This window comes from Scomber scombrus, chromosome 19, assembly GCF_963691925.1.
Source record: "Scomber scombrus chromosome 19, fScoSco1.1, whole genome shotgun sequence".
NCBI classification, from domain to species: domain Eukaryota; kingdom Metazoa; phylum Chordata; class Actinopteri; order Scombriformes; family Scombridae; genus Scomber; species Scomber scombrus.
The window spans coordinates 26427274-26439962 of NC_084988.1; the positions used below are offsets into that span (position 1 = coordinate 26427274).

General features: G+C 39.6%; 1 protein-coding gene across 1 annotated transcript in view; it reads right to left on the reverse strand.

The window, feature by feature from the left end:
* The window catches only part of dicer1 (dicer 1, ribonuclease type III), a 28697-nt gene extending 18843 nt beyond the window's left edge, over nucleotides 1–9854 (reverse strand). Inside the window, exons 1-10 of the mRNA XM_062440197.1 lie at nucleotides 9726–9854; nucleotides 5888–5935; nucleotides 5635–5742; nucleotides 3724–3918; nucleotides 3430–3592; nucleotides 3146–3276; nucleotides 2226–2360; nucleotides 1980–2140; nucleotides 1710–1878; nucleotides 55–527 (exon numbers count right to left, since the gene is read on the reverse strand). Of these exons, the coding sequence (XP_062296181.1) occupies nucleotides 55–527; nucleotides 1710–1878; nucleotides 1980–2140; nucleotides 2226–2360; nucleotides 3146–3276; nucleotides 3430–3592; nucleotides 3724–3837 (1346 nt within the window). The 5' untranslated portion in view covers nucleotides 3838–3918; nucleotides 5635–5742; nucleotides 5888–5935; nucleotides 9726–9854. The remainder of the gene's footprint in view (nucleotides 1–54; nucleotides 528–1709; nucleotides 1879–1979; nucleotides 2141–2225; nucleotides 2361–3145; nucleotides 3277–3429; nucleotides 3593–3723; nucleotides 3919–5634; nucleotides 5743–5887; nucleotides 5936–9725) is intronic.
* Nucleotides 9855–12689: the final 2835 nt, after the last annotated feature.

Genomic DNA, 12689 nt, shown 5'->3' on the forward strand with positions numbered 1-12689 from the left:
TTCTCTTAAAACAGTGATTGAATTGTTCAGTAACTATATGTATTAACATCTTACCGGTTGAGGACGACAGCTGTGTAACGCCTCTCCACAAAGATGATCCCACACAGGATGTTGGTGAACGGTGAGGGGAAGTTGGCTTCCGGCCTCTCTTTGACCTCCACCTCCTCGTCCTCGTCTTCGTCCTCAGAGTCGCTCCAGGACACGTAGTTGTCCTGGTTGCGGTTGTTGTACCACTCAACGCTCTCAAACTGCTGCCTCTCGAAGGGCTTGTACTCGTGCAGGATCTCCAGCAGCCGGAGGACTTTGGGCGTGACGTACTTGAGGTCCAGCGAGGCAGGGGAGAAGTGCTCCTCGCAGAGAGCGTGCACTTTACGCAGGATGGTGTCGGTGAAGAGCAGGAACTTGCGGCTGAGCTCCTCCTGCTCGTGCTTTATGTACTTCTGGAGCTCGCGCACCATGATGCCTGCCGCCTTGTCTGCACACCAGGGCCCCAGAACCTGCAGCACGGCCCGGCAGTCACTCAGGACCTGGACAGGACAGGGACAGTGTGTACAGCAGGTTGAGACACTGAGATCTATGACATGTTTGCTCCAATTTTTCCTATATTTCCTTTCCAGGAACCAGGAACAGCTGCTTTTTTAGAATCGCTCCACCTCATTCTAAATGGCAACTCTCAACTCTCAATCAACTGAGAGCCCCATGTGAGCTCTTTTGTCCTGAACTAACACTAAAACTACAAGAAACATTTCTGTCTGAACCCCTATCTGTTAAAAGCTTCCTCTCCCCCATAGTTCTTTCTATATTGACATAAACCTGCTCAAATTAAAGCTAAAGTTAGGCTGTGTGTGAAATCACTCTCTGTTTGTTGATTACCCTCGGCCATTTTATTTGAGTGTCTGAATGCTGAGTGTGTAAATATCTCCACTATATAGAGCCTTCAAATATTGAGGGCTCTATATAGTATATCTGACACCATGGATGAAAAACGTAGTGTCCATGGCATGTACACCACTTTCCCACAATGCAATGCTCCACATTTTAAAGATGTAGAAACTATCATCACATGACAGCTGATGGTGACGATACAAAATGACAAAGATTAGTTAATGTCTGAAATCTTGAAATCTTGCTCACTACTGAGTGAACTATTTAGTGTTTATTACACAGGGAGTAGTGAATGAGTGATTAAGAGTGATTAAATGTAATATCACTTTATTTATTTCTAAGTGAATGTGCTGAAGCACAGAGGAGTAGGAGTAACTGTCCAAATACTTATTGTATTTACTACTGTATTTTTAATATAAAAACATTGAATAGTGCAGCTTTACCTCAATTTGCAAACTTTTTCTTTGTCCTAAAGGAAAAAGTCTGAAAGCCTCCTTTCTTAAATCTTTCACAACATCACAGTTGTGAAGGAGTAAATTATAATGTTGTGATGACTGGGTCTAGTTTTGAAATGACTTTTGTTGTGATTTGGCACTATATAAATAAAGATTGATTGACTGAATTACACAAAGAAAGAAATATTTTTTAAAAGGTTTCCACAAAAATCTGTAACTTCCTGTCATGAGTCTTAATTGAACTCATCTTCAAGGTTCTTCTGATGTGGTAGAAACACAAGCAGGTATATATTAAAAGGTGTGTTTAGTTGCTGGTCTAGACTTTGACATGACCTGATCATTACCAGTACAAAGTTCTGTGGCTCTGACCTGTTTGGAAATGAATGTGGGGTCACGGTCTTCTCTGACCACAGATATGTTGCAGTCGTTCAGGAAGTGGAGAGCTTCATCCAGCTCTACCTGCAGACGGGAGGAGAGGCCGCTCTTATCCACGTAGGGGCCGCAGTCCAGCACCACTTCCCTCGGCTGAGAGGCATATCTGCAGAGAGTGGACACGCAGGAGACTTCAGCATACAGCAAGTGGACACTGGAATGGAAATCCTCAAACTTTTAAGCATAGATATCTTTGCATTGTCGTACCTGTCCAGGACCACGAGGTCAGTGGCAGTTTCAGCGTTACTCTTCAGGATTCGCTCCAGATTCTGGATCTTGTGCTCCAGTTCTGATGGGTCACACTTTCCGTTCAGAATGGAGGCTGTGAGGCCCAGAATACGAGGACTGCACGAGCAACCCTCAAACAGCTGCAAAAAGTGAAAGGATACAAAGTCAGACACGTTTCCAATAACAAGAGGAATGGACTCAGAGGTTAGATCTCACCAAACTCACCTTCATTATCTCACAGTAGGGGTGGTCTGTGATGGCCAGGTGACAGTCATCAAAAACCACCAGGTTGATTTTAGACAACGGTAAGATTTTATTCCTCAGTATGTGCAGGAATATGTGGCAAGTCATGACCAGCACCTGGATGAGATGAGAGTAGAGAAAGACAGGATTATTGTCAACAATTATCACAGTATCAAATAACTGTTTGTAATTGATTAGTGCTGCCTGCTAAAAGTCAACTACTTCAGTCAGCCTTCTCATTCTCAGTCAATGAATTCTGGTGTATGATGTCGTCGTATGCCTTTTCTGATCTACATACATATATATTTTCACTCTTATTAATCCTCACCATTATTACTGATGTTTTATTCCTCTAGACACCTGACCTTCCGGTGTTTATCATCTGTGACATGAAACTTTCAGGTCATATGTTGAAACTCTTACTCAACCAGACAACCATCTGATCTTCATCCTCCCAATCATCTGACATTCAATTCATCGATTTATAATCACATACGAGGGTCCACATTTATGGAACTACTTTTTTCAGTGGAATAACATTTCTTTATCCATAAAGTCATCTAAAGCAGGTATAAAAAGACCTTTAGTTTTGGTTTTTATTCTGAGTGGTTCTGTAAATGATGCAGCTAAAAAAAGGCAGTGATTCAACTGATAAAACTTGACTTGACTCAGTAGTTTCTCTACTGATTTGAATCATCCACTTTTCTGGAGTAGCCTGAGGTAGTAATACATGTTTTCTAATAACTGTACATTATATTAATGAAAATACCATGTGTTAGAGAGCCACCTAGGACTATTCTTACTGAAAATCTACAGGGCAGTCACAGCATAGAAAGAAGCATGAAGCCAGTGTTGCTTAATAAGCCAAACATTGTCAAGGGCAGTGAGTATAATGTTCTCACCTGATTCTCGATTATCTCTTCACTCCACTGTTGGTCGGTCCATGCTGAGGTCACCTCCAAATCTACGTACCCTCCCACCTGGAGGTCAGAGTGAGTCCTGACTGCAGCTGCTTGCTGAACTACAGACGAAGCTGGATAAAGTACACAAGAGACACATGAAACACCGTGGGCAAGTTGAGTTATTCTACACACCAAAGACAATGCATGAAACTTGAGAAGGAATCATAGTTTCCTTCCTGTTTTCTTTGATGATCTCTAAATGATAGCAGACATCTTGCAGGTACCTGTGTTCACCAGAAAAACAGTCCTCTTCGCATTTTCTTGGTAATGTCCACGGATTTGGTGGGAGAGCTCTTTTGTTAGAAGTACTGCAATAAAGGTCTTCCCTGAGCCAGTATTCAAGCAGACGATAGTATTATGTTCAAGAGCTGCTTCAAGAAGTTCTACCTGTGGAGGGAGAATCAGGTTTACACACAGTGAGCTGATGGAGGAATGCACTGCCAAATTAATGTCATATCCTGTATTAGCTTACACCCATCAGCTAGTCAACACATCCATTTGGACAGCAGCCTCCTTACCTGATATTTCCTAGGTGTATAGATGTTATCATGGATAGCCTCCTGCTGCCATGGCAGACCAAAGAAAGGCCCCATGGGTGAAGTGGCAGGGGTGACAAGCTGTAGGCCTGCCATGCTTCAAAGAGGTGGAGGTGAGGGGGCTGGGCTCCTCCAGGTGTCCACTTTATCTCATTTCATCATCCTCTCACAAATTCACTGGCAGGGAAGATGAGGACACTGTGTTAATGTACACCAGAGCATATATCACCACAGTCAGGTTTGAGAAGAGATACCTCAGCTACACACAGCAACTAGCAATATGTCTACCATCAGACTTATAGAGTATCTGGCCTGTTTAGAGCTTGACAACAGCTTATTTAGAGCTTCACTACAGCTTGTTTACAGACTGAGAGCAGCTTATTTAGAGCTTGTTTACAGACTGATGGCAGCTTATTTAGAGCTTGTTTACAGACTGATGGCAGCTTATTTAGAGCTTGTTTACAGACTGAGAGCAGCTTATTTAGAGCTTGTTTACAGACTGATGGCAGCTTATTTAGAGCTTGTTTACAGACTGAGAGCAGCTTATTTAGAGCTTGTTTACAGACTGAGAGCAGCTTATTTAGAGCTTGTTTACAGACAGAGCAGCTTATTTAGAGCGTGTTTACAGACTGAGAGCAGCTTATTTAGAGCTTGTTTACAGACTGAGAGCAGCTTATTTAGAGCTTGTTTACAGACAGAGCAGCTTATTTAGAGCGTGTTTACAGACTGAGAGCAGCTTATTTAGAGCTTGTTTACAGACTGAGAGCAGCTTATTTAGAGCGTGTTTACAGACTGAGAGCAGCTTATTTAGAGCTTGTTTACAGACTGAGAACAGCTCAATTAGAGCTTCAGAACAGCTTGCTTAGAGCTTCAGAACAGCTTGCTTAGAGCTTAAGAACAGGTTGTTTAGACCTTGAGAACAGGTTGTTTAGACCTTGAGAACAGCTTATTAAGAGTTTAATAACAGCTATTTATTTCTTGTTAATTGCTTTATGTTCCTGTGTTGTTTTATGTATTTGTGTACAGCACCTTGTTTCAGCTGTGGTTGTTTTAAAGTGCTATATAAATAAAGTTGAGTTGAGTTGAGCTAGTTTAGATATTGACAACAGCTTATTTAGAGCTTCACTATAGCTTGTATAGGGCTTTAGATTACAGTTGTTTTTTTTGTTTTTTTACAGGCTTTACAGTTTGTTTGAAGCTTGAGTACAGTTTTAGACCCTGAGAACAGCTTATTTAGAGTTTAAGAAGGGCCAGTTTAGACACTGACTACAGCTTTTTAGAGCTTGAGAACAGTTTTAGACCTTTAGAACAGCTTATTTATAGCTTCACTACAGCTTGTTTCCAGACTGAGAGCAGCTTGTTTAGAGCTTTAGAACTGTTTGTTTAAAGCTGGTCAACAGTTTGGGGCTTGAGAACAGCTTATTTAGAGCTTGTTTAAATATAGCCAACAGCTTTTTAGAGCTTGAGAACAGTAGTTTTAGAGCTTGAGAACAGCTTGTTTAGAGCTTATGAACAGTTTGTTTAGAGATTCAATACAGCTTGTTTACAGACTCACAACAGCATGTTTTAAACTTGAGAACAGCTTGTTTAGAGCTTGACAATAGTGTTGGGGCTTGAGGACAGCTTATTTAGAGCTTCAGAACAGTTTGTTTAGAGTCTGAGAAGAGGTTGGAGGTTGAGAACATGTTTTAGACTTCCAGAACAGCTTGTTCAGAACTTGAAGGAAGTTTATTTGGACCTTGAGAACAGCTCTTTTAGAGTATGAGAGTAAACTGTTTAGAGATTGAGAACAGCTTGTTTAGAGGTTGTTTGGACCATGAAAACACATGCTTAAAAGGAAAGATGTGAATTGGCAACAAGATGGAAAATGGATTTGTTCGGAAATATACTTACAGGTAATAAGTGAGACTTTCTGAATAAGCAGACACTTAATCTTGGCTTCATGATAAAATATCTCTTAATCAACTCCTGATGCTTCCCCACATTTATGTGGCAACAGACCTGAGAAACCAAAAAGCATTGTTACAATCACATATTTGAGACATTGCCATAAATATTTATTAATGCTTCTGATTTATTTATGAATCAGCATGTTCCAAGGCTATATGAATAGTTGGAACTGTTATAATATAAAGGTAATACTCACCTCTACACAAACGGGAAGTGGTGGGGACTGTGACTGGGTCCTCCAGCTCTGTGAAAACAAAAGCAGAAAGAATGGTAAAGTCTTGCTGGGTGCCAGATGCTGACAATGGTACATGAAGTGGAGGGAAGAAGGGTCCAACACTGGTCCCGGACAAGCTTTTCAACACATTTTTGACACAGCCTAAAATCATCACCAGACCACACGGCCCTGCTGTGAAATTTCGGAGCCCCACAGCTGCAACCAATCATAGCAGTCAGTTTTGTGCAGCAGAGACAAGTCTTTACATTAAAAGGAGCGCCCTCACGTTCGCTGGTAATCAAAAACATAATGCAACCTGATGCTCATCTATGGAGCTACTTTCAAGCAGTAAATCAAATCTAACGTAATTATTCGTCCGCCTTTGCCAAGAATGAAGTTCAACAGCTCTGAAAGTGAGTTTTCTGACATATTCAGTGCCAAAGAGGTGTTTCCAACCAGAACAGAGCTGCACTTGGGATTCCGATACTGGCAGCCTCAACGTTTCAAACGTACAAGATGTCAACACTCAGGTGAGGAATTAAGAGGAGAAGTTAAAAGCTCAGAGTGGTTTTACAGCACTGTGGAGCTCAGTGTGGTCTGTGATGTGATGAACTCAACCTCCACGATCATTCTGTCTCTTTACAGCTGCATTTTCAACACTATTACAGTCCAGCTGCTACAAATGTTTGGCCATCTGCTGCAGTTTTAGTAACACAATTTATACATTTACTGATTAATTTCATTCTGGCTATCTCACAACCTGATATCAAACAGCATGGACATGTGTCAGTACAGCCTGATGAGCAGAACCATGTCACGATACACCTCTGTCCTTTTCCCCTGCATCAGTAATGTTCATGTTCTGGAAAAGCAGCATTACAGCTGCTGTACTTTGATGAAACCTTCTTGAAAGTCCTGCTGTCTATTTCACAAAGTTCAAAAGCACTGAAACCAATAGAAAATACTTTAAAATGGATTTTGTAGCCATGAGGAGAACATACAACCTCCACACAGAAGAAGCCCAGCCAGCCAGCGGGTTCAAACCCAGAACCTTCTTGCTGTGAGGAGACAGTAACCATTGCACCACTGTGCCACCCAATAATTATAAATTCCTATAAATAATAAAAAAGCATACAACAACAAAAAACATATGTATATATATATATATTAAACTTCAACTGAAAAATAAAAAGGATCAAATATAAAATATACCGGTACATATCGGACAACATATGCCGATACTGATATATCTGTGATAGGCCAATATTGGCCTATAGTATCGGCTGATGGATATAGCGGTCTTGCTCTACCCCCCAAATATATATATTTTTTCAGACATAAACGAACCAATGAACAAACTGCTCTGGATGTAGTTCCCTCTGCAGTTAGCCATAATGCTGCTACATACAGCTAGTGCCTGTCATTACTTTTAACTTTTAAAGCAGTTCATGAAAATTTTTTATTTATGTCTGGAACAGAAGGAGGCTGACAGAGGTTGCCCCGGTAACCATCATCATACGCGAGGCCTTGTTCACCTGAATCACCAGGATCTGGCTAGCTAGCCAGCTAGCTGTACCCAGCATGCCGTTCAGCAGTGTAATTTTCTAGATGTACAATTATTAGTGTTACAAATTGTTTGTCACAAACTGTTGTGTGCATTGGTGCTTTGCCTTGTTAGTTAGTTAGTTGTGGATTATTAATTGTTGTGTTATAAAGTTATAACTGTTAATATGAAGGTTACACAGGTATTAGGGTTCCCCTCTCAGTATACTCTACACAGCTGGCCCTGACTGTAGCACTCTTTGTGGTGATTATACTGTGAATGTTCCCACCTATTCAAGAGTCACAGCAAATATGTAAGTTCTATATAAGGTATATGAAAATTTCATTTCATATGGGAAATTGAAACCAGTACACTGGATATGGGTATACTACTATTACTATTTCAGACCAATTTCTAAATGCATTTATGCACTAAATAACTGTGTGGACACACTGTGGATTTTGTCCTCCATCACTTCCATTGAAAGCACATTTGAAGGAGATCTTTTAATAGTCAGTATGAACAGGAGGAATGATTACAGAGAGGAAAACCTCTTTACTGTTCATATGGACACATGACTGCTGTTATAAGATAGACTTAAAAGACAAAAAATTTAGATAGACCAAAATTGCGAAGCTGTTCTTTATTGTAAGAAAGTGAATATGTCTGTGGATCAGTATATAGTTACCACAACAGTGGCATACATCAGTAAAAATCTGTACAAGCCTGTGAGATTAGCCTTATTAGTGACATAAGGCAAATTAGGCAGCAGTTTACGAAGAACAGTGACATCTCATTCATCAACACATGCTTATAAAACAAGAGTGTAATACCATCAATAACTATCAACCTCTATGTCATTTCTAGAATCATGAATATGATCATTTGGCCTACATATGTTATGTATTATACTGTCATGAGAAGCTTTCATCACAAGACACACTTTGTATGTTAAGACATTTGGAGTTTTACACTATATGTGTTAGTACCTATTAATGTGACTGTACAGTCTTCAGACATATACTGAGGGCTACAGAAATGTGTGTGAACAGCTTCAATGTTTGTCCAGTTTTAAACATGATAACAGCATGTTACATATTTACGACAAGTGTTGGTCTGATAACCTTAATCCAAACTTCAGTCTTAAACGACTTAAATGTGTCAAAGCTGTGAGCTCATGTTGACACACTGACACATCTGATGTTGTCTCACAGTCTGGAACAACAGTTGCTGCCAGCAAGTCAGTCCAGTGTGTGTGGCAGCTGTGATCAGCAAATTATACATACAGAACTCAATGTTCAGAACAACATTAGCGACAATCATTCATTAGCTCTGCGTTCTATCCACAAGCTCCAACTGTACGACCTCAGCTCAATATGACATTCATTTCAACCCAGCCCGCACTTTTACCTAGTATTAACACACGTCCATCTTTGTGGAGCATGATCATATTATATTAACAGGTTCTGCACTCACATAATAAGTGTGAATGAATATATTATAACAGAAAGCCTTCAGCTGAGAAGCAGGACACCTAACCATGAACGATAGAGTGACTAGCGGGGAGCATGCTGACTAACGTTAGTTAGCAACCAAGCTGCTATCATTTTGCCAAGCGTTAGCTAACACTAGCTTGCCTGGTTAATACGCAGTATCATAAGGCTATTTAATTAAATATCTTGTGTTCCAGCTTTCAGTTATTTTCACTCCAAAGATAACAGAACAATTCAACGTCCTTGGCCTTACAGCTGACGAAAAAGTAACGAGCCGTTAGCTAACATGAACAAACACCTGGCTGCTAACGCTAACATGACACACACGCATATGTAGGTTTGGTTAGCTCTACGTTTGTTGTACCAAACTGGGAAGAAAGATTCCTTACAAACTAAGTTCAACAATCTCTCTGATAGTTTATTAGCATCTTACACAACGTTACCAACTCAACACACACTCGCTGAACTGCAGTGGAAACCCTGTTGCAGTCTTAGCTGGCTAACTTCAGCTAGCACTACTGTATGAAATGAGACGCAGTTATTGAGCGTCTGAATAACCAAAGCCACCGTCTGCCTGTGTGTTTATGGAGCTAAAATGAAGAACGGCTTCACCCAAAATGCCCAGCGTGTAATGCAACACAACGTGTGAGCAGTGACTGCAGCCACCATGCACCATGTCACACACACACACGAACACAGCTAACAGCTAATAGCTAGCAAAGGCCAACATATCTAAAAGAGTATTCCAGCGAGACGGATAACAGAATGCAGTACATCATCTCACCTGATGTGTGTTATTCAATTGATCTTCTTGGCTAAAAAGATTGGAAGTGATTCGTATATTATCCTCACTGGCATTCACTCTTGCTGTCCCGATTTGGTGGCTACTCGTCCACGGTGGGACCACTTCCTTTCACCTGGGCCTCTGCTACGCCAAAACATTAACGTAAACTGCGTAACCATCGGCTCGTACTCTGGAAAGCCAGTCTAGGAAAGTGAACAAGAATCGCTGTTCTCCGTAATGTGCCAGAAGTCTGGAGCTCTGTCATGGGCCTCATCAGTGAGAAGAAAGACGCCGAGCTTCTCTCAGTTCATGTGTTTTGGAGCAACATTTGGCAGCTCTGCTTGATTAACATGACACAACTAGTCTTTTATTAATAAAACCACAACAAGTGAAGGAACACTTGAGGATAGATAGATAGATAGATAGATAGATAGATAGATAGATAGATAGATAGATAGATAGATAGATAGATAGATAGATAGATAGATAGATAGATAGATAGATAGATAGATAGATAGATACTTTATTCTTCCCTATAAGGGAAATTCATGTATCCAATAGCTCATACATAAACACAAAACACAAATACATACATGAATAAGAACAAATAATATATACAGCCTAAAAGTTAAAAATAATATTTTTATATTTTTTAACCTAAAAATGATGAGCAAAAAAAACCAAGAAAATTACAAGAACATTTTTGAAAAAATACAATAAAATTATATTAAGAGGAGGAAAGACTATTCCGAAGAATAATTGCAGTGCCCTGTCACTATCTTATGATGTTATCATTGTAAAGTCTGATGGCAAAGATTAAATAATAAAATTAGTGTTTATATTTTTTTTCATAGTATTGTATTGTTCTATCGACCTCCCATGAGCTGAGTTGAATTGATTGAAATTGAATATTATTATGAGAAACGGTCTAAAAAGGAAAGGAACAGATTGAGAATTGTTCAAAACACAACAACATTTCACAAAACACAACGACATGTCATTGTCCTTAAGTGTTGTGTTCTATGAAATATTGTTGGGTTTCCTGTTGTGTTTTATGAAATGTTCTGTTTGGTCAAGTGTTGTTGTGTTTTGATGTTCAGGGCCAGCATGATAAATAAATACAAATAAAATAAATCATGAGAAAAATAACATTCAGTTACTATACATAGTACATTGCGTAGCTTAGCCATAAACATGATTTATGCACTGTACAAAAAATGTGCCTGCACAGAAGTAATGAGTCTTAACTAAGCTGGGATTAGTTAATAAAGCATTTAATATAATATGAATATAATTATAGTTGCATTAATGTATGTACATATAAAATACATAGATAAAGATACAAACGTGGTATATATAATGTTTATATGCAGTATATGGTTCCTACATGGAACCATTGTAACAGTATACTTAAAGCACTCTATCTTATACTTTGGTGGGATCAGTCTCTGCCTGAATGAGCTGTCCATGTGCAACACTTCACCATGAGGTGAGAAGGGTTATCAATGGCACTGATTTTCTTCCTCATTCTCTCTGCTTCTGCCTCCACACTGTGTAGCTTCAGCTCAACAGCAGATGTGACCTCCCTGACCGGCTTATTTATTCTGCTTAATGCCAGAGCACCGGCTGCCACAGACTGATGGAGATGATATAATGAACATGATGGTATCTACTAAATAACACCAAAGTATTAATGCATATGCAGTTTATCCACTGTGGCTCTGAGGCAAAAGTTTCATATATTTTCCATGATTTTCCACCTTCAGAGAGCTGAAAAGCAAATACTGCAGATGTATTAGATATTTTGCATCTATGTGTCTCTATAAAGTTGTATTTATCCACAAATACATTGTCTGGTGAGACATTAGAACAAATGACACTGTGGAATTATGCAAGAGATAGACATATAATTATCAGCAAGTTATTTAAAATTCATATGATAAACACTTTTTCCTGATCCAGCATGCCTATGATACAACTTAAGTGTAGCAATATAAGAACATTTCTCTGTCTTTGTGTGCAGTTTAGTAATCCTCCTAAATCTGTTCAGCCATCTGGAAATTGTTACCTGTACTATGTGATGTCCACTAGATGGCAGTGTTACTACACATACAAGGCATGGCATGTCCTGAAGGAGAGGTACTGTCCAGATACACAGACCTGCAGAAAATAATGAACAATACCATAATGTGCAGGTTTCAGCCAACATACAGTCAAACGTACTGTATATAGATGCTGAACTGGATGTTTCAGCCTGTTGCTGTGACAGGCCAACTTGTCCACCATATTGGACCAGGCAGGACTGGCGGTAAACAAATACAAGTTGACTGGGTAACTGGGTATTAAAAAAACACTATAACGTTTACATTTTAATAAGTTGTTTTTATATTCAAGGATTTATGATCTACATGGAGTACTTAGTTATGCAGAATCGTGATAATTAGGCTATCATCACTGCTAGACTCTCAAGAGAAGAGTGTGTATCAATGTTGGCTAAAAGTACATGAACTGAATTATTTGCACGGATTTAATGTAATGTCCACAAGGCCACCTAAGTGGATTGGTAGATAGTTATGGTCATGCACAATTGCAGAGGTGTTAACAAAATGGGATGGAAACTTTTCAATTTCCTCTGCTGCTATAGCAGAAAATATCTCGATAGCAGATAGTGACATGGTCTTATCAGCCCTGTTTACTCCTGGCAATAACGTGCCATGTTACCAAGTCTAGACACATTGTCATTAACAGCTGTCTCTATTATGTGTTTGGAACTGAGCATTTGTGTCCAAATCTCATTGCTGCCTAACTCACTTCAGCTAGAAGGTCAAACAGCCCCACTCAAAGTTATTACATCAGACAAGCACCAGTTTTGCTCTTAGTGCTGGCTTAAGAGGTAAGAGCTAATCGATAATAATACATATATGGCCTATTCCAACTGTTCAGATTACTTAAACCACGTACATC